Source organism: Lissotriton vulgaris, chromosome 8 (genome assembly GCF_964263255.1).
Source record: "Lissotriton vulgaris chromosome 8, aLisVul1.2, whole genome shotgun sequence".
Classification (NCBI taxonomy): Eukaryota; Metazoa; Chordata; class Amphibia; order Caudata; family Salamandridae; genus Lissotriton; species Lissotriton vulgaris.
This window is the reverse complement of record NC_141696.1, coordinates 982,857,536-982,881,054: the sequence shown is the minus strand read 5'-3', so window position 1 is coordinate 982,881,054 and position 23,519 is coordinate 982,857,536. Positions and strand designations below refer to the sequence as shown.

General features: G+C 46.8%; 1 protein-coding gene across 12 annotated transcripts in view; it reads right to left on the bottom strand.

Moving 5' to 3' along the window:
• Nucleotides 1–23,519, bottom strand: part of MYCBP2 (MYC binding protein 2) — a 2,065,574-nt gene that overhangs the window by 917,941 nt on the left and 1,124,114 nt on the right. For 6 of the 12 annotated variants that reach the window (XM_086934832.1, XM_086934835.1, XM_086934833.1 and 3 more), the window contains one exon: nt 23,181–23,321. The exons of the other annotated variants lie outside the window; for them this stretch is intronic. In XM_086934832.1, coding sequence (XP_086790958.1) covers nt 23,181–23,321 — 141 coding nt within the window. The remainder of the gene's footprint in view (nt 1–23,180; nt 23,322–23,519) is intronic. 12 annotated transcript variants of the gene reach the window in all.

The following is a 23,519-nucleotide window of genomic DNA, read 5'->3' as shown; positions in this document are numbered from 1 at the left end:
CCCTTGACGTTGTTGCCTCTGTAGCCACCTCTACCCTTGTTGGTGTATGAGGTTTGGGTGTTACTTTTATAATACTGTGTGGACTGCGATGCCTGACCCCTTGAGGTGCCTCTGGAATTGGAGCGGCGAAAGGAACCACTCCGAAATTGTTGAGACTGGAGGGCCCCCATAGACTTGGCAGTGTCTGTATCTTTTTTCATTTTTTCCAGCGTCGCATCCACCTCTCGGCCGAACAGGTGGTCAGGATTCACTGTTTGGTTCAGTATTGTTGTTTGAATATCGGGCTTGAACCCCGATATCCTAAGCCAAGCATGCCGTCTAAGCAGCACGCTAGTGTTGATGGCCCTGGAGGCTGTATCAGCCACGTCCAGCGCACATTTTATGGAAGCGTTTGTGATGAGCTTTCCTTCCTGAATTAACATTTCTCCTGCCTCCTTGTACTGGTCAGGCAAGTGTTGCAGTAGTGATTCTAAGGTGTCATAATGAGCCCTATCGTAGCGTGCAAGTAGGGCCTGTGTGTTCGAGATTCGCCAAATATTAGCTGCCTGTGCAGCAATCCGTTTCCCTGAGGCCTCAAATATTTCTTTGTCTGGGGGAGGAGCGTCACCAGTGGTCTGCGAGTTCGCCCTCTTCCGAGCGTTGGATACAACCAACGAGTCCAGTGGCAAGTGTCCCTTGATGTATGTTGGATCCGAGGGCGCTGCCTTATATTTCTTATCAATGCGAGGGTTGATGACACGCGCCCGGGTGGGCTCCTTGAAGACCTCCGTTGCGTGCTTCAGCACTCCCTTAAGCATTGGCAGTGTTTTGACTGACTTTTCAGCCACTGAGAAAGTGTCAAATAAAAAGTCTACATCCACAGGGTCTGAGTGCAGCTCGACATCGTGGTTAGCCGCAGCTCTCTCAAGCAAAGCGTTTAAGGCCGCCGAGTCCTCCGTCGGTTAAGTCTTGGCCGCAAAAAGCTGCGGTTCCTGGCCCGACTGCGGGTCCTCTGGGTCGCCTCCGGCCGACCAAGGTTCGTGCTCCTCCTCCGGATCCGAGTACGCCGGATAGTTGTACTCGACGTCCTCATCGTCAGCATCGCCTGCAGTGGAACGCGTTGGCGAGTGTTCCAAGGCTTGTGGAGACATAGGCTCTATCGGGGCCGAAGTCCCCGCAGAGTCCCTCTTATTCTTGAGAGGGATCCGAAAATGTTCCAACACCGGCTCCGTGGTGATTTTCCTTTTGAGGAGAGACAATTTCCCAGTATTGGCGTCGATGATGACCTCTCGACGCTCTTCTTCAGCAAGTGGCTGGAGCCGAAGCTTCGACACCACTAATGCTGCTTTGGGTGTCGATACCTCCCTCGAGGGCCCGCCTGCCCCATGCTTCGGAGCGAAAGCCTTCGGCGTCGACTTCGGCGGCAGGGTAAAGCGGATAGGCGTTTGCGCCTTCGCAGGCTTAGGCGTGTGCTTTGGCGCCACGTTTCCAGATTCGGGAACCACATCTTCCTTCCGGATCCGCTGCAGGGATTCCGCGACCTTCTTCATTAAGGCTGGAGAGGGCTTGACCGGCTCGAGCGATCTCCCCGAGTCAGGAGTCGGTTCGATGAAAGGCACCTTCTTCGGAGCCGACACTTCACGCGCCTTGTCCCCAAGGGCCGGCGCCGGCTGAGCCTGGGCCGCAGCGTCGCCCTGACGCTTCTTCGGAGCCGTCTTCGGGTCCTCGACCCCGACCATCTTCGGCACCGACGCAGCCGCGTCAGTCAACTTCGCCTTCGGCGTCGACCCCGAGGGCTTCGGGTCGGCCATTTTGGCGTGGCTCTTCAAGTCGGCCATCTTGAATTGTTTGGAAGTTGACGCCTCCAGAGCCTTCTGCACCAGCGCAACTTTCACTTTCGGTTTCGAAACCGAGGGCGTGTGACCCGATGGCTTCACTTTCGTTTTCTGGAACGGGAGTGGCGCCTCAGAAATGTCCGTGACCGGGCCCGGAGGCGGGGCTGTTGGACTAGTAACGAGGTCTTGGGTAAGGCCCGAAGGCGATCCCTCGACCTGGGCCGCATGAAGGGGATTGACCCCTGAGTCTGGGTGGGGATGCTCCTCCTCCAAGCTATCCCCCACGGTGGCAATAGCCCTATCGTCGTCCCCTACCTCGTCGCCGGCTTCGTCAAAGTCCTCCTCACCCGCGTCGTAGGCATCCCCCTCGGACGCGGGACCAGAGTCCGAAACTTGTACGGCGTCGTCGTCTTCAACAAATTCTTCGAATATGTTGTCTGGTGGGGGCGCCGGGGTAGCCGATAACTGGGCCTGGAGTCTAGCGGCCCGACGAGTCTTGAGAGTTTTCTTGCACCGGAATTTCGAACATGCCATGCATCTGTCTTCGTCATGGTCCGGTGACAAACATTTGTTGCACACAGGGTGCACGTCGAGGTGTGGATATTTGGAGGTACACACCGGGCACCTCTTGAACGGAGTTCGTTCCATAGTTGGAGCGTAGAGTAGGCCCGTCCGCGCCGAGAGCACGCGGAAGGGTAGCAAGAGTTCGGAGCTGAGAGTCAGACAAGAAACCCGAACGAAACGATACCGACGCTCAGCCTAAAGACCTTCTGGTCTCGAGTAGAAAAGTTGAATAACTATCGATTCCGACAGAGGGAACCGAAACACATCCGAACCCAATGGCGGAAAAAAACAATCTGGGGATGGAGGCGATGCCCATGCGCACTGTAGTCCAGGGGAGGAGCCACCTATCTCGTGATACTTCGAAGACTCTTCCAGGACAACAATGTGCAATCATCCGGACCCAACACTAGGCGGCGATCTATGCACAGATATGAATTCAGCAGCCCACATGCCTCGAACGCACCAAACAGGAGAAGTGCATCTTCAGCAGGACCTGGCTTTCCAGGGAGTAGAGTTTTGTGAAGTGATACCCAAGTGGCAGCCTGGCAGCTATCCAAGACTGGCACTCCGTATGCCAGCGCAATTGCATTAGCTTTTGATAGAATGAGTCAAAGGTCTTTTAGAGGCTGTTACAAAGAGCTCTAGTCCACCTGTTAATCCTTGATGAACAAGTTACTTACGTTCTGTAACTCTGTATCTGGTAGAGGCAATATCTAGCTGCAGATTCCTTACCTTAGAATTTCCCTGGCATCAGACTGGATCCATAAACTTTTGTGTGAGCAGTACCCCTTGCACATGCCATCGGGTAGCTCCATTTGGCTCTGTGTGACGTTGTCTGCCTCAGTTATGGTGCCACCCAGGTAGGCAGACGTCCATACTTTTCACTTTTCCACGCCAGAAGCTCAGAGCCATGAAGCAACTGACATAACTGTGTGCCAAAACTAGGGCCCTGAAAAAGGGAGTATCCCTAGCCCTAACAGATAAGTCCACAGAGCGGAGAGGAATGGAATCTGCAGCTAGAAATGGTCTCTACCAAATAATGCGTTACCGAAAGTAAGTAACTTGTTCATCTAATTGAGGCTTCTAGCTGCAAATTCCTTACCATAAAATAGATACCCAAGCAATACCATCCTGGCAGTGGCCTGTGGACAAATTTCTCATACTAAGAGGAGCAAAAAAAGGTGGACAGCATAATAGATTGACCCAGATGAATGGGGTCACCACCTTCCATCTGGCTCCGGCAGGGTGCTAGTCAGGGACACCAGCCATGTCCTCAAGAACAGTTACCTTCCCATAAGAAGCAATCCTTCAGCACTTCCAGGCACCTTATTTGTGTTGCAAACACGTTCGACATCCCACAGGGTCCTCTCTGGTCGAAGTTCAGTTGCCGCTGGTCTACCAGTCGGCCATTGTCGGTGTCACATGACAATCCCCCCTGAGTCGATAACTCGTTCCTGAAGGTCCCAGCAACTTTCAGATAACACTCCAGGGTTCAGTGAACTCAGGAGAATCTGTGTGTGTCGGGTCCTGGTCCTTGGAGCTGCATGGAGGCGGTGGTAGCAACTTGAGGACCTTGGGCTACCAACTTGCCCCAGCAGGCTTCTCCAGCTGTTGTGTCCCTGTGCTGAAAACAGGAAGCCAGTCAGATGGACCCTGGAGTTCTCTTGGCTTGACTGGGCTCTGGAGACAGCTTATTTTTGAGCAGGACATAGCTGGCACAGTCCTTCTCTTTTCTAGCCACCAAGAGTAGCAGGTGCAGTCCTCGCAGGGGCAGCCTCCCTTTGCTGGTCTCTCGGTGCAGCAGGGCAGTCTTTCGGTCCTTCTTCCAAGTCAGTCCTGTTCTGAGGTCTGGGTGCCAGGGTTGCCCACTTAATGCACGGAAAGTGCCCATAGGGCAGGGTGCGGTTGGTAGCCAATGGGCTACCAGGTTTCGTCCCACCTGGGACCAACTCTTGTGGAGTGGGCATCTGGCTATCCCAGGATGCACCATTCTGCCCACTCCCAAGAAAGCAAGGCCTCTCTCTTGGTGCTCAGAACTCCCTAGTTCACCCCTGGGATGTGGATACCTAGGGGCTACACATCCCCTAGTTCACCCCCCCCGGGGTGTGGCCTCCTCAGGGCTACACGATTCTGGGGAAACCGGTTTGGCACCTGATTTTCCCTCTCTGGTTCCAGTGCCAGCCTGTCTAGCTCAACAATGGGGCACTCTCCCCCCCCCATTAATTTAGACTCGAGAAACAAGTGGACTTAACGTAACAAGTTGTTTGATACCTTACAGTTCCTCCTTTGGTCACACTGTTTTGGAGTTAGCACAGCTGAGGGGTAAGCATTTAACCCTGTATTCGCCAACTGGGCGACCAAGTCTTTCCACAGTAAAAACTGCAGTTTTGTGTGTTTACTTTCAGGACATGCAAAGTGCATGTCCTACTTGTGTCATATGTTGCACCCTGCCTTTAGGGCTCGGTAGGCATGGCAGAGGAGTGACTTAACACAAGTCCAGGGGAAGTGGTGGCTAAGCCATTCCTCAATGGCAAAGTTGGTCCAGCAGTACACATTTGCTCTATCAGTCTGCAGTGGCAGGCTGGAGGACTTGCTTTATTTAAGGGACCTTCAGAGGGGCACATCCAGTGCTGCAAGCCCTGGGGTAACCCCTATAACTAACATGCCCTATGTACTAGGGTGCCATTTACTAGGGACTTGCAGGTAAATTAGCCATTTCCAATTGGTAATAGCTAATTCAAATTACACTTTAGGGTCATGGCACTGCCACTGAGGTCTGTTGAGCAGGCCTCCGTGCACTGTCAGAATCGAAAACCAGCAGCAGCAGTCGAAAAACTTGGATGGGTGACGTTACAAAATGAATGAATGAATGAAACAGCATTAATTAAGCATGTAGCTACCCATAGGGCATCCCAGCGCTGTAACAGTAACAACGAGGACATTGCAGCACACAGGGGAAGAGCCAAGTCTTCAGTAACTTCCGAAAGGCAAGACCGCTGTGTTCGCTACATAGGAAGAGGGGAGGGAATTCAGCAGCTTGGCAGCATTGTAAGCAAATAAGCGACCACCAGTTCTGGCCCTCTTAATCCTGGGAATGGCTGCCAGATATAGGTAGGTTTAGTCTTCAGTTTGCCCCATAAGGCTGGACCATAGAATGGTTGATGGAGAGACCCTTCCCTGCTTACATCTTGTGGACAATGCACATGACCTTTAAGTTAACTCTCTCCCGAACCGGGAGCTAATGGAGGGACTTCCGGGCGGGCTTAGCAGATTGCCAGTTCGAGATCCCCATAAGCATCCTTGCAACGCAGTTTTGCACCGTTTTGATGAGTGCCTGAACCATGAGCTTTCTCGCCTGGGAGGGGAGAAGAGGAAGCACTTTACGGAGCATCCTGACAATGCCGTAGCAGGAAGCCACAACCATCTGTGCCTGGGCTATAAAGTTGAGATCTCAATCCAGCCAGATTCCCAGACTCTTCATCTGGGTCTTGAGGTCCTGGACGGCGCGTATGCAGGCTGGCCATAGGACCTATGCATTGAATAAAGATAGATTGCAAAGGAGCATCAACTCCGTCTTATCACCATTTAGTTTTAAGTATGATTGATTAATCCGTTTGACTACCTCTTCAAAACAAGGACGCAGGCCACCAGAGGCATTATCCAAGTGGTTCAGGGCTACAACTAGTTGGGTGTCATACACATAAGTCACTATATGAACCCGAAATGGGTGCACGATCTCTGCGAGCGGGGTCATATTAACATTAAAAAGGGAAGGACTAAGGGACGATCAGTGAAGAGACAGAGGTTTTGAGTTGGCATCACCCTCAAAAACCTGGAAGAATCGCTCTTCCAAGAATGATTGTAGCCATCTTCGAGCGACTCTGGTCACTCCCAAACTTCTGAGTCGTGGATCAGCATTTGGTGGTTGACCGTGTAAAAGGCTGGACTGAGGTCCAGGAGGATAATTGCTGTTGACCCTCCGGCGTCATGGATCTTTTTAGATTCTTCGACAACTGCTAACTGCGCAGTTTCTGTGCCTTGGCACAAACGGAAGCCAGTTTGGGAGGGATGAAGGAGGTTGTGTGATTCCAAATATGTCAAGAGTTCTGCATTGACATATTTCTCTGCTATTTTGCTAATCCCTGGGAGAAGCGAGATTGGACGGAAATTACTCAATAGCTCTGGATCAAGACCAGATTGAGCAAGAGGCATTTCCTACCATACAGTTTTATAGATCACACTATATTGCGCACAAATGACAGCGTGGAAATCGGGTTTCAGTCAATATTTGTGAATCACCAAGTACAGTGTCTTGATTTGTTCTGATCCTACTAAAACCTTTGTTTATTTCACACTTCGGAATAACAAAAAAAATGCTTCAATTTGCTTTCCTAACTGCTGAATGTGTACAGTTCATTTACAAGTACGTTTTGTTGTGTGATAGGAAAGAAAGACATCCTCCAGCCTTCCTTTTACACTTCATGTACCCCAGAAGGATTTCTACCTAATTGACTTTATTTTTCTTTCTCTGACTGCAAAGTGAGAGGTGTTCGTAAACACCAGCCTCCATATTGCATGTACGACAGAACACCACATGCTTCACATATAACTTTACCATGCATTACTGTACAACGCAAGGCAAGTATATTTAAGGTAAGTGAAAACCCCAATTTTTATGTGTGTGTGTGTGTGTGTGTGTATGGTAATACCCTTAGTCACCCTTACACCCTGAAAACACCCTTAGCAACCAATACTGTTACCCACTCATAAAACCACAAAACACTACCACCCTATACCCTTACACACCCCATAACCCTAAAAACACCCGCTACCACGCAATACCCCTACCAATGCCTACACCCTAAAAACACCCTTACCCACCCATAACTCTAAAATCACTCTTACACCTCTATACTTTTATCCACCCCAACAACCCTATACCCCTTTTCCACCCCTAAACCGTAACTATAATTTATACACACACACACACACACACATACACTACATGCCACAAACAGATGCTTACCATCTAACACCCCCCTCCACCCTCCTTCCCCCCTGGACACCACACTTATTAATATGAAACCTTGTTAAGGTTTTTACTTGCAACTGTTCATAAAATGCATGCCCAATGTGATTAAATAAGGACAGAGTCTCTGAATTAAGCAGAAAGCTCTCACCCAGTCAAAAGATCAGGGCTAGATCCAACACCGTTTTTTAGCTCACTGCACCATCCCAGTTTCAGAACCTGGCTGTATGCAAATTAGTCTGTTCCTGTCCCAGTGCATGATGGGAACAGGGCAAACCAAACTACAAAAGCCAATTCTTACACTGGGAAGGAAACAAGCTCCCGGGGACCGGTTTCTGGCATTACAGCCGTCTTCGGCCCGGTTTGCTTGAATCCTGATGGTGCAATGAGCAAGGGTCTCACATCTGAGAATACCCTTCCACGCTTAGGGTGGACAAAAATAATTACAACAAGGGGTGGTGAAGGACAGAGTCTCTGAATTAAGCAGAAAGCTCTCACCCAGTCAAAAGATCAGGGCTAGATCCAACACCGTTTTTTAGCTCACTGCACCATCCCAGTTTCAGAACCTGGCTGTATGCAAATTAGTCTGTTCCTGTCTCAGTGCATGATGGGAACAGGGCAAACCAAACTACAAAAGCCAATTCTTACACTGGGAAGGAAACAAGCTCCCGGGGACCGGTTTCTGGCATTACAGCCGTCTTCGGCCCGGTTTGCTTGAATCCTGATGGTGCAATGAGCAAGGGTCTCACATCTGAGAATACCCTTCCACGCTTAGGGTGGACAAAAATAATTACAACAAGGGGTGGTGAAGGACAGAGTCTCTGAATTAAGCAGAAAGCTCTCACCCAGTCAAAAGATCAGGGCTAGATCCAACACCGTTTTTTAGCTCACTGCACCATCCCAGTTTCAGAACCTGGCTGTATGCAAATTAGTCTGTTCCTGTCCCAGTGCATGATGGGAACAGGGCAAACCAAACTACAAAAGCCAATTCTTACACTGGGAAGGAAACAAGCTCCCGGGGACCGGTTTCTGGCATTACAGCCGTCTTCGGCCCGGCTTGCTTGAATCCTGATGTGCAATGAGCAAGGGTCTCACATCTGAGAATACCTTCCTGCTTAATTCAGACACTCTGTTCATCACCACCCCCTTTCTGTATCGTTTTTGGCCACTATAGGTGTGGCAGGGTATACTCAGACATGAGTCCCTTTCTCACTGCTCCATCAGGATTCAAGCAAGCCGGGCCGAAGAGGCTGAATTGCCAGAAACCGGTCCCCGGTAGCTTGTCTCCTTTCTGGTGAAGAATTGGCTTGGTAGTTTGGTCTGCCCTGTTCCCATGATGCACTGGGCCAGGGACAGACTAATTTGCATATAGCCAGGTTCTGAGCTGGGATGGGGCAGTGAGATAAATAACGGTGATGGATCAAGCCCTGATCTTTGGACTGGGTAAGAGTGGTCTGCTTAATTCAGACCCTCTGTTCATCACCACCCCCTTTCTGTATCGTTTTTGGCCACTATAGGTGTGGCAGGGTATACTCAGACATGAGTCCCTTTCTCACTGCTCCATCAGGATTCAAGCAAGCCGGGCCGAAGAGGCTGAAATGCCAGAAACCGGTCCCCGGTAGCTTGTCTCCTTTCTGGTGAAGAATTGGCTTGGTAGTTTGGTCTGCCCTGTTCCCATGATGCACTGGGCCAGGGACAGACTAATTTGCATATAGCCAGGTTCTGAGCTGGGATGGGGCAGTGAGATAAATAACGGTGATGGATCAAGCCCTGATCTTTGGACTGGGTAAGAGTGGTCTGCTTAATTCAGACACTCTGTTCATCACCACCCCCTTTCTGTATCATTTTTGGCCACTATAGGTGTGGCAGGGTATACTCAGACATGAGTCCCTTTCTCACTGCTCCATCAGGATTCAAGCAAGCCGGGCCGAAGAGGCTGAAATGCCAGAAACCGGTCCCCGGTAGCTTGTCTCCTTTCTGGTGAAGAATTGGCTTGGTAGTTTGGTCTGCCCTGTTCCCATGATGCACTGGGCCAGGGACAGACTAATTTGCATATAGCCAGGTTCTGAGCTGGGATGGGGCAGTGAGATAAATAACGGTGATGGATCAAGCCCTGATCTTTGGACTGGGTAAGAGTGGTCTGCTTAATTCAGACACTCTGTTCATCACCACCCCCTTTCTGTATCGTTTTTGGCCACTATAGGTGTGGCAGGGTATACTCAGACATGAGTCCCTTTCTCACTGTTCCATCAGGATTCAAGCAAGCCGGGCCGAAGAGGCTGAATTGCCAGAAACCGGTCCCCGGTAGCTTGTCTCCTTTCTGGTGAAGAATTGGCTTGGTAGTTTGGTCTGCCCTGTTCCCATGATGCACTGGGCCAGGGACAGACTAATTTGCATATAGCCAGGTTCTGAGCTGGGATGGGGCAGTGAGATAAATAACGGTGATGGATCAAGCGCTGATCTTTGGACTGGGTAAGAGTGGTCTGCTTAATTCAGACACTCTGTTCATCACCACCCCCTTTCTGTATCGTTTTTGGCCACTATAGGTGTGGCAGGGTATACTCAGACATGAGTCCCTTTCTCACTGCTCCATCAGGATTCAAGCAAGCCGGGCCGAAGAGGCTGAAATGCCAGAAACCGGTCCCCGGTAGCTTGTCTCCTTTCTGGTGAAGAATTGGCTTGGTAGTTTGGTCTGCCCTGTTCCCATGATGCACTGGGCCAGGGACAGACTAATTTGCATATAGCCAGGTTCTGAGCTGGGATGGGGCAGTGAGATAAATAACGGTGATGGATCAAGCCCTGATCTTTGGACTGGGTAAGAGTGGTCTGCTTAATTCAGACACTCTGTTCATCACCACCCCCTTTCTGTATCGTTTTTGGCCACTATAGGTGTGGCAGGGTATACTCAGACATGAGTCCCTTTCTCACTGCTCCATCAGGATTCAAGCAAGCCGGGCCGAAGAGGCTGAAATGCCAGAAACCGGTCCCCGGTAGCTTGTCTCCTTTCTGGTGAAGAATTGGCTTGGTAGTTTGGTCTGCCCTGTTCCCATGATGCACTGGGCCAGGGACAGACTAATTTGCATATAGCCAGGTTCTGAGCTGGGATGGGGCAGTGAGATAAATAACGGTGATGGATCAAGCCCTGATCTTTGGACTGGGTAAGAGTGGTCTGCTTAATTCAGACACTCTGTTCATCACCACCCCCTTTCTGTATCAATGTGATTAAATAACATTGGTTGAACATTGTTTCTTCTCTCATACTGTTTCATGATTTATATGTTTTTGTTTTTCAAACCAAAACGTCTCCCCTCTTTGTAAAAGCCAGTAATACTCTGGGACCACTTCAAATATATACAGTCTAGTACCCAGGCCCCAGTGATTCCGGGTTTACCCTTTTTCTGTAACTACTGAGTAAGTGACATTCACCGTTTGATGACATGTGTGGCTGTAGATACATATGCTTACTACAGACTAAAAAGCCCTTCTCCTTATAAGCGGTGATTAACTTGTGCTTGGTGCATTTGTCTGAAAAAAAGTAGTTATACTACTTGATCAACATTTGCTTGTTGTCTTGCCATGACATCTACACAATAACGTTTTGTAAATGTATGTAGAGTGGTCCATGTAGGATTTGCCTATGCCACAAGGGATTATTCCCAATGAATGCCACAGCAGTCCCTTTTTTGCGAGCAGAGTGGGCTTTTGGTGGAATAGGGGGTGTTCTTTTCGCTTCAGCATAACATATTTAGATACATTTAAATATCCAATGTGCAATGCCTGATTTAGAGATTGCTTTACCTTTTCTGTGCTTTTGAAAACAACACAAAAAGTTGTGTTTTGCAGAAAGACGTTGTTCTATCTATAAAGAACATTAGTACTCTTTTGACATCTAACCTATGTAATGCTCTTTCGGCTACTGGTTCTGGTTCGAGGGAAGAATACGGTAACTCTATATATTGTGCCCTGTGAAAATGCAATATTACTTTAGGTTAGAATTTAGACTTAGTTCTTAGAACTACTTTGTCTCTATGTACTTGAAAAAAGGGTTCTTCTAAAGCCAATGCTTTAATTTCTCCTACTCTTCTGAGGGAGGTAACTACAATGAAAAAAGCGAGCTTCCATGATAGAAACTGCAAATGGCATATACGCAATGGTTCAAATAGTGGAACCATTAACCTTGTTAGCACAATATTTAAATTCCACATTGGTGTATGTGGTGCTCTAGGTGGAATAACTCTTACATCCTTGTAAAAAAGCTTTAATTACAGGAATTCTAGAGAAGTTTGTTCTCTATTTGGAAGCTATGCAGCTAGTGCTGTAAGATGTATTTTAATAGAGGTAGAAGCCAAACCTGCATTTTGTAAATGAAGCATGTACGTGTAATGTTTTGAGGTGATGCTTGTACAGGGCTAATATCTTTTGAATGGAAGTAATACACAAAGCATTTCCGCTTTACTGCATAGCATGCTCTTGTTGTGGGTCTTCTTGCCTCTTTTAGGATATCCATACATTCTTTTGGTAAGTTTAGATATCCAAATTTTAAGACTTCAGGAGCCAAATCGCAAGATTGAGAGTTCTGAGATTTGGTTGCAGTATTGCTCCTTTGTTCTGGGTGAGAAGAATGGAAATTGGAGAGAATTCAAGAGCTCAAAATACTCGTCAAACCAAGGGTTTTTTGGTGCGGTTTTCTTCGAGTTCACGTGGCCACAGGCACGTGCTTTTGGGCCATAAACTTTCACGGCCATCTGTTCCCCAGCTCCAGCACCTCCCCGCTCTCTCCCCGCACACAGCCGTACTTGGATTTCTCCTCCCCCTCCCCAGCCAGCTTCCCCCAGGCCGTGTTCCCTCCCACCTTTCCTCCTCTCTGTCCCTTCTTTCATTCACAACTTGTTTTTGTAGTTTTGTAGTTTTATATAGCGCGAACTCGAACAAAAGTGGTTATAGCGCTTTACATGAGGCCCAGCTACATTACACACGGACACATTCAATATTTTCTTGCGTGATTTTGTTGCAAAATGCCCGCAGAAAACTTTCTCTCATGCTCTTGTTAATAGTTCAGGCACTTTTGCCAGCTTTTCGAACTAATCCCAAAGGTAAAAGTTGTTAGTTTCCACCTAATTGTATTGGACGCGTTACATGAGATTTTAATATTTTTTGCATCGTCAGTTTTTAGAGTTTAGCCAATACTCCTTGGGTTCATTGTGCCAGCCCCATCAGGGCATGTATTTACAAACGATTATCGGCATTTTCAACTGTACAGACACACACATGGAGCTTGCTAGCCCTGTCTGGGCATGTCTTTAAAAACGAATACCGGCACTATTTCACTTGACCGCATCATTGTAACATTAGGCACTCTGCACTTTTAAAAATCCTGGCACACAAGGCGCTTATGCTGTCAATGCATTTTCTCCCCGTTTTTAACTCATTCACGAGCCTTCACTGCGCATCAGGCTCAGCGCGCCTCCCAGCCATGCATTTATTGAACCATCTTTCATACGGGTTCATTTTGTCAGCCCCATCCGGGCATGTATTTACAAACGGATGGCGGCCTAATTCTCTGCCCGCACCAGGCACCCTGTAATTTGTTCACGAACAAATGCCGGCATAAAATACCAGCCCGCATTTTTGAAACATCAGGCACGCTGCATTTTAAGATCTTGGACGCAACGGTCGTCTCCTGGCAACAAACCACTGCCTATTGTTATCTTTTTCTATATGAAGTAGAGAGTCTTTTCCATCACTTTAAACTTTGTTACTTACGTGACACACGATATGTTTCTCTAACATGCCGCATTTCTTATACAGCGCTACTTTAGCCCAATCCGGGCATGTATTTACAAACGGATGCCGGTCTAATTCTCTGCCCACACCAGGCGCCCTGTAATTTGTTCACGAACAAATGCCGGCATAAAATACCAGCCCTAGCCCTTTCTGTTTCGGTCGTCCTTCTTGCCGTGTTTTCTTTTACTCCCTCCCCCTTCTTCCCACTCCCTCATGTCCCCTCTGATATGTCCTTTGAATTAACCCATTTGCAGAACGTTCACCGCACATTAAACTGCCTAGGCGTTCCTATTTCCTCTCTGTTTACATTTCCCTCCCCCTCGCGCTTTCTTTTCTCTCCCTCTCTCGGCCCTTTGATGCTTGTTATCTTACTCTTGCGGAGCGGCGCCCATTGTACTGAGGCCGAGTTCAGCCACTACAGCAGATTCATGGCGGCGGGGACGACATAAAGTGCCTTCATTCGAGGCTTATTTATTCGCACAGCTGTTCCCGCTGTACAAAGGGGAGGGGAGGGAGCAGGGAGAGCCGGGGCGGGTGAGCCACGCAGATAGCATAATGGCAGAACCCAGATCCTGCATAATCGCAGGTGTACGTGAGGCTTGCATAGACGCAGGCACTGATTGCGTACTTTGTGCTCTGAGTTGTCTCGGTGACTACCATTCATCTATACATCCATCCGTGTATCCACTCATTCATCCATGCATCCACTCTTCCTACCACCCATCCATCCATCCACTCAGAGCCTTGCATTACAAATGGTATAGGTGCCACATTTGCGAAAGTTAAAACTATTGGCATTGTAAATGACAAAGCTATTAATTTAGCTATTTTCAAAACCAACACATAAAAAAAATTCGTCATTTACAATACCAATAGCTCAAACTTTCCTAATGCGAGAGCTATTGCATTGCAAATGCTTGTGTACCTTGGGTGTAACATTTTAGGGCAGTTTACACACAGTTTGTTGCCCAGGTGAAAGGGTTTCTGCCTCGGAGCTTTGTTCTTGAGAGAAAGTACCCTCATCTGCTGCCGACGAATGTACTTCAATTTCTGCTTCCGATTCCTCCAACCCGAAAATGTCTGGTGTATCATCAATGCTGCGTCAAGACATTTGCCTTCTTCCTGCTTTACGGGCCCAAAGAGTCTTTTTTTACCTAAAGGATTTACAGGCCTCACAGTGTTTCTCTTGATGATCCAGTGAGAGGCAGGAGTAACACACTTGGTGTAAATCGGTATGGGTGACTTTCAAATGACACGTGGGGCAGAATTTAAAAGGTGTCCAATCCATACCCTTCAGTAGTTTCTGAATAAGAAGAACGTCGAAGAGAATTTCCGATCGAAGGGCCAAGGCCGGTAAGGCCGAAATAGAACCGAATCTCTTAAAACGATTTTTGATTTATAATAGAATGAATCTCGATCGATAACAATACTGACGGTGATAGAAAAGGATTCTATTGACAGTGTCGACCGGATCGTGACTCGAAGAAGTTCTTCTAAGAAAAGCATTGGAAATGCAATAGGTCTCGCATTAGGAAAGTTTGAGCGATTGGTATAGTAAATGACACTTTTTTTTGTGTTGGTTTTGAAAATAGCAAAATTAATAGCTTGGTGGATGTGATGGTGGATGTGATGGTGGATGGGGTGGTGGATGTGGTGGTGATGGTGGATGTGGTGGTGGATGCGGTGGATGTGGTGGTGGTGGATGGGGTGGTGGTGTTGGTGGATGGGGTGGTGGGTGTGGTGGATGTGGTGGTGGTGGGTGTGGTTAAAGCGTTGGTGGATGTGGTGGTGGATGTGGTGGTGGATGTGGTGGTGGATGCGGTGGTGGATGCGGTGGATGTGGTGGTGGATGTGGTGGTGGTGGATGCAGTGCTGGTGGATGCAGTGGATGTGGTGCTGGTGGATGTGGTGGTGGATGCAGTGGTGGTGGTGGATGGGGTGTTGGTGGTGGATGGGGTGTTGGTGGTGGATGGTAACGGGTTACTGCAAAACCTATACATAAGGTGAGAGACAGTGGGGAAGAAAGAAGTAGTTCTCTGGGCTGAGCCAATATGTAATTGACAAAGTGTCAAGCCAGTGGCTGAAAGAGACAGCCTGGATCAATGCGGCTGGGACTTGGAGTTCACAAATTCCAATTTAAAAGACTCCGTACACATGGCCATACACACATCCATTTCCTTCAGAAGGCATGAACGAAAGTAAAAACGGACTAAACGATGTGCTGTGAGCGAATAAACTTGCAATGCGCCTGCGTACACGTACAGCAGGAGCCCAGAAGCAATGCATCTCTGTTTGCGCAAAGCCATGTACGAACCCACAAGTCCTGTAACACTCATAAGAGGATAGCATGCCCAAGAAAGCATGAAATGCCTTCCAGTTAACAGCCAGGCGCCGGCAGCACACGAAGGAGCCGTAGCCTCAGAGAAGCTAAAAAGTCATTATTGAATGCGCATCTCTACCGAATGGAGAGCGGGAGACCTCGCCGCACAATTGAAAGTTGATTTCACTAATGAGATGCGCACATTTTTTGAGAATCCAAAGTACCTGTGCGGTTATCTTGACACACACTATTTAGTGTCCCTACCTTGCACCTGAGATTTCCTGGTGCTTACAGCCCAGTCATTCTGAGACGTTTCTCCCAGAGGCAAAGCATATATCTAGAAGGTCCTGGCACGATGCCTGCAAGTAAAGAAACTATGTGGTCTGATGTTAAAGCTATGTAACTTTTCACAATGAATTGCTTGAAAGCTTTTTAATGAAGAAGAATAAAGTGCAACTAATTTGAACAAACACTATCGCCAAAGGATAATTTTAGGTCTTAAATTTGTTCGATGAGATACTTACTTCTTAGATTTGTGCGGCGAGTGAACTTTTCAGCCTGTTTCCATCATTACAAACAATCCGCTGCTATGCCTCTCCGTCGACCGTGACTGTCAGTCAAATGGTGGAGGAGGAGGAGGGGGGAGGAGAGTAGGAGGAGGAGGGGGGCGGCTCCAGTTGCCCCAGCTGCCGCAGCAAACAAATGCGAGGATGAAAACAATGTGAATACAACCAGCAGCTCCTTGTGCCGGTTTCGTATAAGGAATGAAGGAGGTAGTCAGGCACGGGCACAGCGTTTTGGCGCCATTTTATTAGTACCTCAGTTGATTTATCGTTTGAGGTTAAAATAACTCCTCGAAGTAATGTGAAGGAAGGGGACGGTGTTCACAAGGGACACTACTTTATAGCGGAAGTAGACTAAACGAGTAGCTGCACTCTGGCAGCCTGTTTCCATCATTACAAACAATCCGCTGCTATGCCTCTCCGTCGACCGTGACTGTCAGTCAAATGGTGGAGGAGGAGGGGGGAGGAGAGTAGGAGGAGGAGGGGGGGGGGGAGAGTAGGGGAGGCACGGCCTAGCGGCCGTGCAACCAAGAAGTGAGGAGGCGGAGCTGGGGGAGGCTGTGAGAGAGAGAGTGGGCAAGGCAGGCGGCTGGGGGCATGTGCACGCGCTTTTAAGCTCAATGCGCATGCGCATTGAGCTTAAAAGTCACGGGCACTGCAAGGAATCACCACGATTCCTTGCAAGTTCTAAGAATGGGTATCTACAGGCACACATGCAATCACATACATACATATATACACACACACACACACACACACACACACACACACACACACTTACCTTAAATATACTTACCTTTTGTTCTAAAGGCATATTTGTGGTAGAGGCATGCATGGTAAAGGCAATGCGTGATAAAGGCATGTCATGTAAAGGCTGTCTCCCTAATGTATCACCTGGATTTCGGCAACCAACCCATGGTTTGAGAAGCACTGCCTTAGGCAGTTCCTTTCTGGCTGGAGCACAGAACATCTTTAAGTAGAGAATGATCCAACAAAACAGTGTCCTGTTCTAGTCTGCCTTGCTGCTTTATATTGCATACAAACACCACAAAGAGCTGGCTGTCAGACCTGATCTTATTTGTGTTGTCAACACAGTCAATACTGCCCCTCCTACAGGGGTTCAGTCAATGCATCCTCTTCTCATTAGTGGGTGAAGTGTAAATGGGAGGAAGAATAATAGACTGCCCCAGATAAAAAAAGAGGTCACTGCCTTAGGAAGTGAAATGCTTTTGTCATTAGGACCAGTATGTCCTGGTATAATCAAGTTAACAGCAGACCGATAAAGAGCATCTGCACATCTCGCTGAAATAATGGCCACAAGTAAAACAATCTTAAATGTACGTAAAAGTAACTGGCAACTGAGAATGTTTCTGTGGGACCCCCATCAAAAATGTCAAAATAAGGTTTAAATTCATTGGGACACAACAAATGGTACAGATGGAAACATGCAAAAACCACTTCGATAACCTGATCATGCATTTAAATAAGGATGGTTCATCTGTAAAGCAGATAAACGCTGATAAGACGGCAATGTGTCTCTTGACTGTGCCCACTGCGCAATCCTGCGGAGCTAGAGACCGAGCAAAATGGAGGACCTCCAACAGGCGTGATATCAAAGTGTCTACATCCTGTACCGTACACCACACAAAGAACCTATTCCATATTCCAATGCAATGTGATTTGGTGATGGGAATTTGAACTGACATTATGATATCAACCACTACCCGTAACAGCCGAAAGTAACTCAAATGTCCCTGCTCAATTTCCAAGCATGTAAGTGGAGGCACAAGAGGTTGGGATGCCAAACCTGTCTCTCTGACTGAAGTAGTACAGGTATAAGAACACGTTACTAACCTTCAGTAATGATCTCAAAGTGGACACTAACTACAAGCTCCTCATCCCTTAAATATTCCCTAAGCGTCAGACTGTCCAATAACTTTGAAGCAGTACTTCTGCGTGCTAGTAGGTAGCATTGTGTGGCTTCGCGCTAAAGTCGTTCTGCTCCTGAAGGGATGAGCAGAGCTGCATGTAAGGGCCACTCATGCATGCAGACAAAAAAGTTACTTACCTGCAGTAACAATCTTTCAGGTGGAAATTCTACTTATCTACTGGTTCCTCACCTGCATATTCATCCCAGATCTCAGACTTGATCAGGAAACCTCAAAGCTCTCACAGTGCCATTAAGAGGCGCTGGCTTCGCATTGACACCGGAAGTGGTATCAGATGAGGTCACCAAAGCCATATAGTGCCTACCTCAGTGCAACAATGTCATCTTCTATCCATTTTTTTTTCTCGCCCTAGAGAGAAGTGGATGGACTGTAATCTGTATTTAGTGCATTACAAAAATTAAATATTTGAGGATCTTATTTACTTTCCCTAAACGCATCCATCAAAAGTGGAGGTGGGCAGGTCTGTGAGGAATCTGCAGAGAGATAGAGTACCCAACAGAAAGATAGTTACTATGGGTAAGAAACCTTTTCTTCTGATGATTACTTCTACCTGCAGATTTCTCACCTGCCGAATAGATTCAAAGCAATACCCTTTCAAAGAGGAGGGTTGGCGAATGGATAAATAAGTGAAAGCCTGCAAAACTGATCTTGCAAAGCAGCCATCTCTACGCACTTACACATCCAGGCAATAATGTTTGGGGACGATTTGTACTGATGCTCACATAGCTCCTTTACAGATGTCTGTGATCAGAACTCTTCTGACAAGGGCAGAAGGGGTCGATTTCACTCTGATGGAATGGGCTTTGATCTCTTTGGGTAGGTCCTTACTTGCTAAAACATAGCAAACCTTGATGCAGAAGATGAGCCACCTGGATAGAAGCCACTTCTGCATCCCTTTCCCTTTATCACCACAGTCCCCTTTGAAGAGGGTGTTTTCCAGTTGAATATTTGTTGTGGGGTCCAGGCAGTAGTTGACCACCTGCCTTGAATCCAACCTATGCAACCCCTTTTCCCCAGTGGGATGAAGAACGGAATAGAAGGTCGGAAGGGTATTGAACTAAGAAGGAAAGGGGCCATCATTTTCTGCAGAAAATCAGCCCTGGTTTGCAACACCAATTTATTAGGGAAAATTGAGGTGAATGGTGGCTAGGAACTCAAAGACTAATTCACTGACCTGTCCGACTGAAGTGACTGCCACCAAAAACACTGTTGTTAAAGTTAACATTCATAGCTGGCAACTACTTAGAGGCTCAAACAGTGTCCTCATTAGAAACTTTAGCACAAGGTAAAGCTCCAATCCCACTGGGGAACGACAAAATAAGGTGGCGGATACCTATTAGTCAATCCCTTTAAACAACACATAACAATAGGGGGTTGGGACAGAGAAGACTGGACTGGGAGACAGAGGAATGCTGATAAAACTGACACACCTCTTAACAAGTACCTTACACCCCTAAAGTTTTGAGAAGGGCCTGACAGAAAGAAGAGCTGTGAGCAGTAGGTGGATGGAGAGGAACGCACCTTGGTATAAGTGCGACTACAGGTGTTCCTCGGGCCTTCCTCCATGAGGTTCATATGACCCTTAGTTTAAGTGACCAGAGTGCCTTAGAGAAATGCTTGCAAGTACTTGTTTAGTTTCATTAAGTAAATATATGTCTGTTTCACACTGGAGCTGGCCATACATTGCCTGAATGAGCGATTGAGATCCCTGTATATTGTTTTCTTTGAAATCTCAATAAAAGATTTAAACCATAAAGTATGCAAGTGGTGGATCCCATGCATCTCCTGATGAATGCCATGGATACTTAGGAACCACCTTGTCAGAAACATGTTGAAACTTTATTAGAACATTGGAATGTTGGGAGCTCCATTGCAGACAATAGAGTGCTCCCTGCTTCTACGGGCTGGTAAAGGCCCGCAGAGCAACATTGCAATGTTCTACAAAGGCTTCTCGAAGCTCGAGGGGATTTACATCCCCTCGAGCTTCGAGAAACCTTTGTTTAATTTGTTAGAACATTCTGCCCTCTAGTGGCAGAATGTTCTAATAGCCTTATAGCCCTTCGTAGCAGGACTATACCGGCAATTAAAGTCCCGCTGTCTCGTTAAAGTCCCTCGCCTTCGGCTCGGGCCTTCAACGATTCAGCGGGCCTTTAATAGCCGATATAGCCCGCTATGGCGGGCTATAAAGCTATAGTGGTGTTGGGGTACTTGTTTCCATATACGCCACGCCCAGTTTTTAATACCAAGAGGTACCCTGCTGATTAAAAGCCGTACTGGGTCACCACATTGGTTTTTAATGCGTTTTATGGATCCTTACTTAGTAGAGTGCCTCCCTGATCTCAGGGTGTAGGTTTGCTCTCCATCAAACCATGATTTTGAAGAGTGTGGGGTTGTCCAGTGATAAAGCATGACACCTGGTAGGTGCGTCAGGAAATTCTGTCAAACTTTGTTTATGTGTCAGAGTGACTAGACGGACAGAAAGGAAGTAATAGAAAAATTGTGAAACCTAGTTAATCTCGATTGTCCACTAGTTTGTGGTTTGCTTAAGGGAGTTACCTCTGTTTGTTGTGCTGCTTCTTTTCCTTGAGGAATTTGAGGAAGGCGATATGGAACGAGGTTTCGAATGACCACAGCTCTGCCAGTCATCATTGGCAAGGGCCATGAAGACCTTTGCTTCCTGTTCCTTGACGGCCTCAAGGTGCATACTCAGACCAGAATCACAGGAATGGAAATTGTGGTCCGATCCCAATCATCACAAGCAGATTGAATGAAGGTCTGTTTTTGGAAATCTGTCCCTCACAATCCCAACAGGGATTGAGGCTCGGCTTGGGAGGAGAAAGTACTGCCAATTAAAAAAAAATTGTGTGAGTAAAACTTATGAGTTTTCATAAAAAGCAAGTTACGGTTCTGCGTCGAAGGTGTGGTAAGCTGGGACTGACATTGCACCAGAATGGGCGCTACATGGCTTTGGTGTTGTCATCTAACATCCGGCATCAATGCACAGCCAGCGCCCCAATCGGCAATATGAGAGCTTTGAGGTATCCAGATCCAGTCTGACCCCTGGGATAATTCTACAGGTAAGGAATCTGCAGGTAGAAGCATTTATCAGAAGTCTGTTGCATTCTCAGGCTGGTCACCATCAGACGCAAAGCCTATTGACAGATTGGTTTGAATAGTGACCACATCTCTACATTGAGACCTTTCAAGATGTAAAAATAGTTCAGTTCACCTAACAGGCAGGTGGAAGGACCTGGGAGGAATCTGTGGTTAGATAGCATATTGCGACATGACATCCCCCACACATTTCGTGTACTAATATTTCAAGTTTCTAGATTTCCAGGATTACTCTTAAATCAGATTTTATTGTGAAGTCCAATTACCAGCTGAATCGCTATTAAGTTAATTTGAGAGGGGGCCCTAAAGTGAGCCCAACAAATGTACTTTAATAGACTCACCATCATACATTCAGCATTTTTCAATTGCACCTTTAAATGCATCATGCATATTTCAAGAGTTAACATTTAAGTATTTATGTTTCTTGTAGCCAAATTAATGTGTTTTTATTTTTATTGATTTAGAATTTCCAGGTTTTGGCATTTTTGCCCCTGCTTTCCTCATGACATTGCCAATTACATTTTTAAACGTCGAGATTTGACTGACAAGTTGAATTACATGAGACCTGCAGGCAGGATCAACATTCCCTTCTCAGTCGGTAAAGGTTCTGCCAACGTAAGACCCATCAGTAGTAGAAAATCTTACATAAGCTTGAAAAACACATGTACCTTAAAGGTATCCCACTCATTAGGTTCACCTCAGATTTTTCAAGAGAATATGTACAGGCACCCATGTGTGAAATGTATGAAGCCGGCCAAGGAAGGAAAACAAAGAGATGACAGCGCGAGCCAGATCTAAAGCTCCAGATGGCTCGGATTTCACATATATTTAGAAGGGTGGTAACTAAGGATCCCCACTGCTGGTAAAGCTAATCTGACGATGGAGTCATGACCTCTGAAGGAAAAAAAAACACCTCCATAGCAGGGGATAACATACAGGGGTTAATTAATCTCATTAAGAGTTACAGAGAACACCCATACACTATCATCACTGTAGCGTACTCATCAGGCTTAGAGGGCCGCAGAGACACCATTCACAAGTTGCGGAGTAATACGCATAATAGTCGGTGTAAACAGCTGTGTCTACCAACAAGGACAAAACACTTACTGTTGCCTAGTCTAAAGGACAGAGGTGAAGCAGGCTCATGCACTTGCACTCAAGTACCATGAACTCAGGGTTCCAGACTTTTAGTACAGCTTATTGGATGTCCAAGTATGATTAAGTCATAGGAAAATACTTATTGCAAGGATTGTGCTCTTGTAGCCTGGAACTGACAGGGTATTAAGGCTAAAAGAGAACCTGAGGTCCACACTTGTTGTAAGGCAATAATGGCACCTTAGAATGTTCTGTACAAAGTTGCTCTAGTCACCTCCTGCATTGGGAGTGGTACTTTTTGTGATGAATATAGAGGGTTGAAATACGTTTTTATCCATGAATTATACAATATAAATCTTGGCTCCATGGAAAAGGAGAGACCAGCTTGACTGGATTACAAAGAATAATATAATTATGAATCGGCCTGTATGCGCATGAAAACAACAAGCCTGCTAAACAACAAACACTGCCTTTCCTTATCTCCTTGTCAGCTGAACAATGAAAAATGCAAGACTAAAGTTTGATGTGAACAAAATCAGTTCAAAACATATTATGAAATGACATCTTCTCCAAGACCAGCTTTTCATACACTAGTTTCTTATTTAAAATACAATAGCACTGAGAATTGGGAGAAAGGGGAGTAATTATTCTCCAGTGTCCATCATCAATACTGCATAATGTGAAAATTATCAGAGATTTTTAAATAATGGTTATTGATGATCAGCATAAAGGGCCTTAACCTCACTACACTCTACCCTCATTACACAGACACCCTAATAAAGTTAAATAGTTACATGCACAAAAAAGAAAATATTAATAATTGGGGTGAGCTGTGCATGCTCATAGTGTAGTCTCCCTTCACCACAACAAGAGCAGCTGCATTTAAAGAAGCCCTGTAATGAGGACAGAGTGTACCTGTAAACATTTTTAGAGGCACCTTTTACTTACGTCAATAGGGACCAGAAGGCTCTTGCCAAGATGCTGATTAAAAGAGAGGCACCAGGCTTCAGTGTACCCATTCAAGTTAGGAACATACTTCTTTACTGTTTCATCATTCAGTCTCAGCCATACACCATCATCATTGTGGATCTATGGGAAACAAGCAACAAAAACGAGCCATGCCCTCCTGTAACTGTTACACGGCTGGCAAAGACTTAAAGACTGCAGACCAGGCAGACAATAATGGGGTGGGCGTGAAAGTAAATTTGTAGCAATTTGGAGTGTGGGGTGGTGTGTAGGGAGAGGGTACTAAGAAATGTTTAAACAGGTGTAATGAGAAAAAAAATC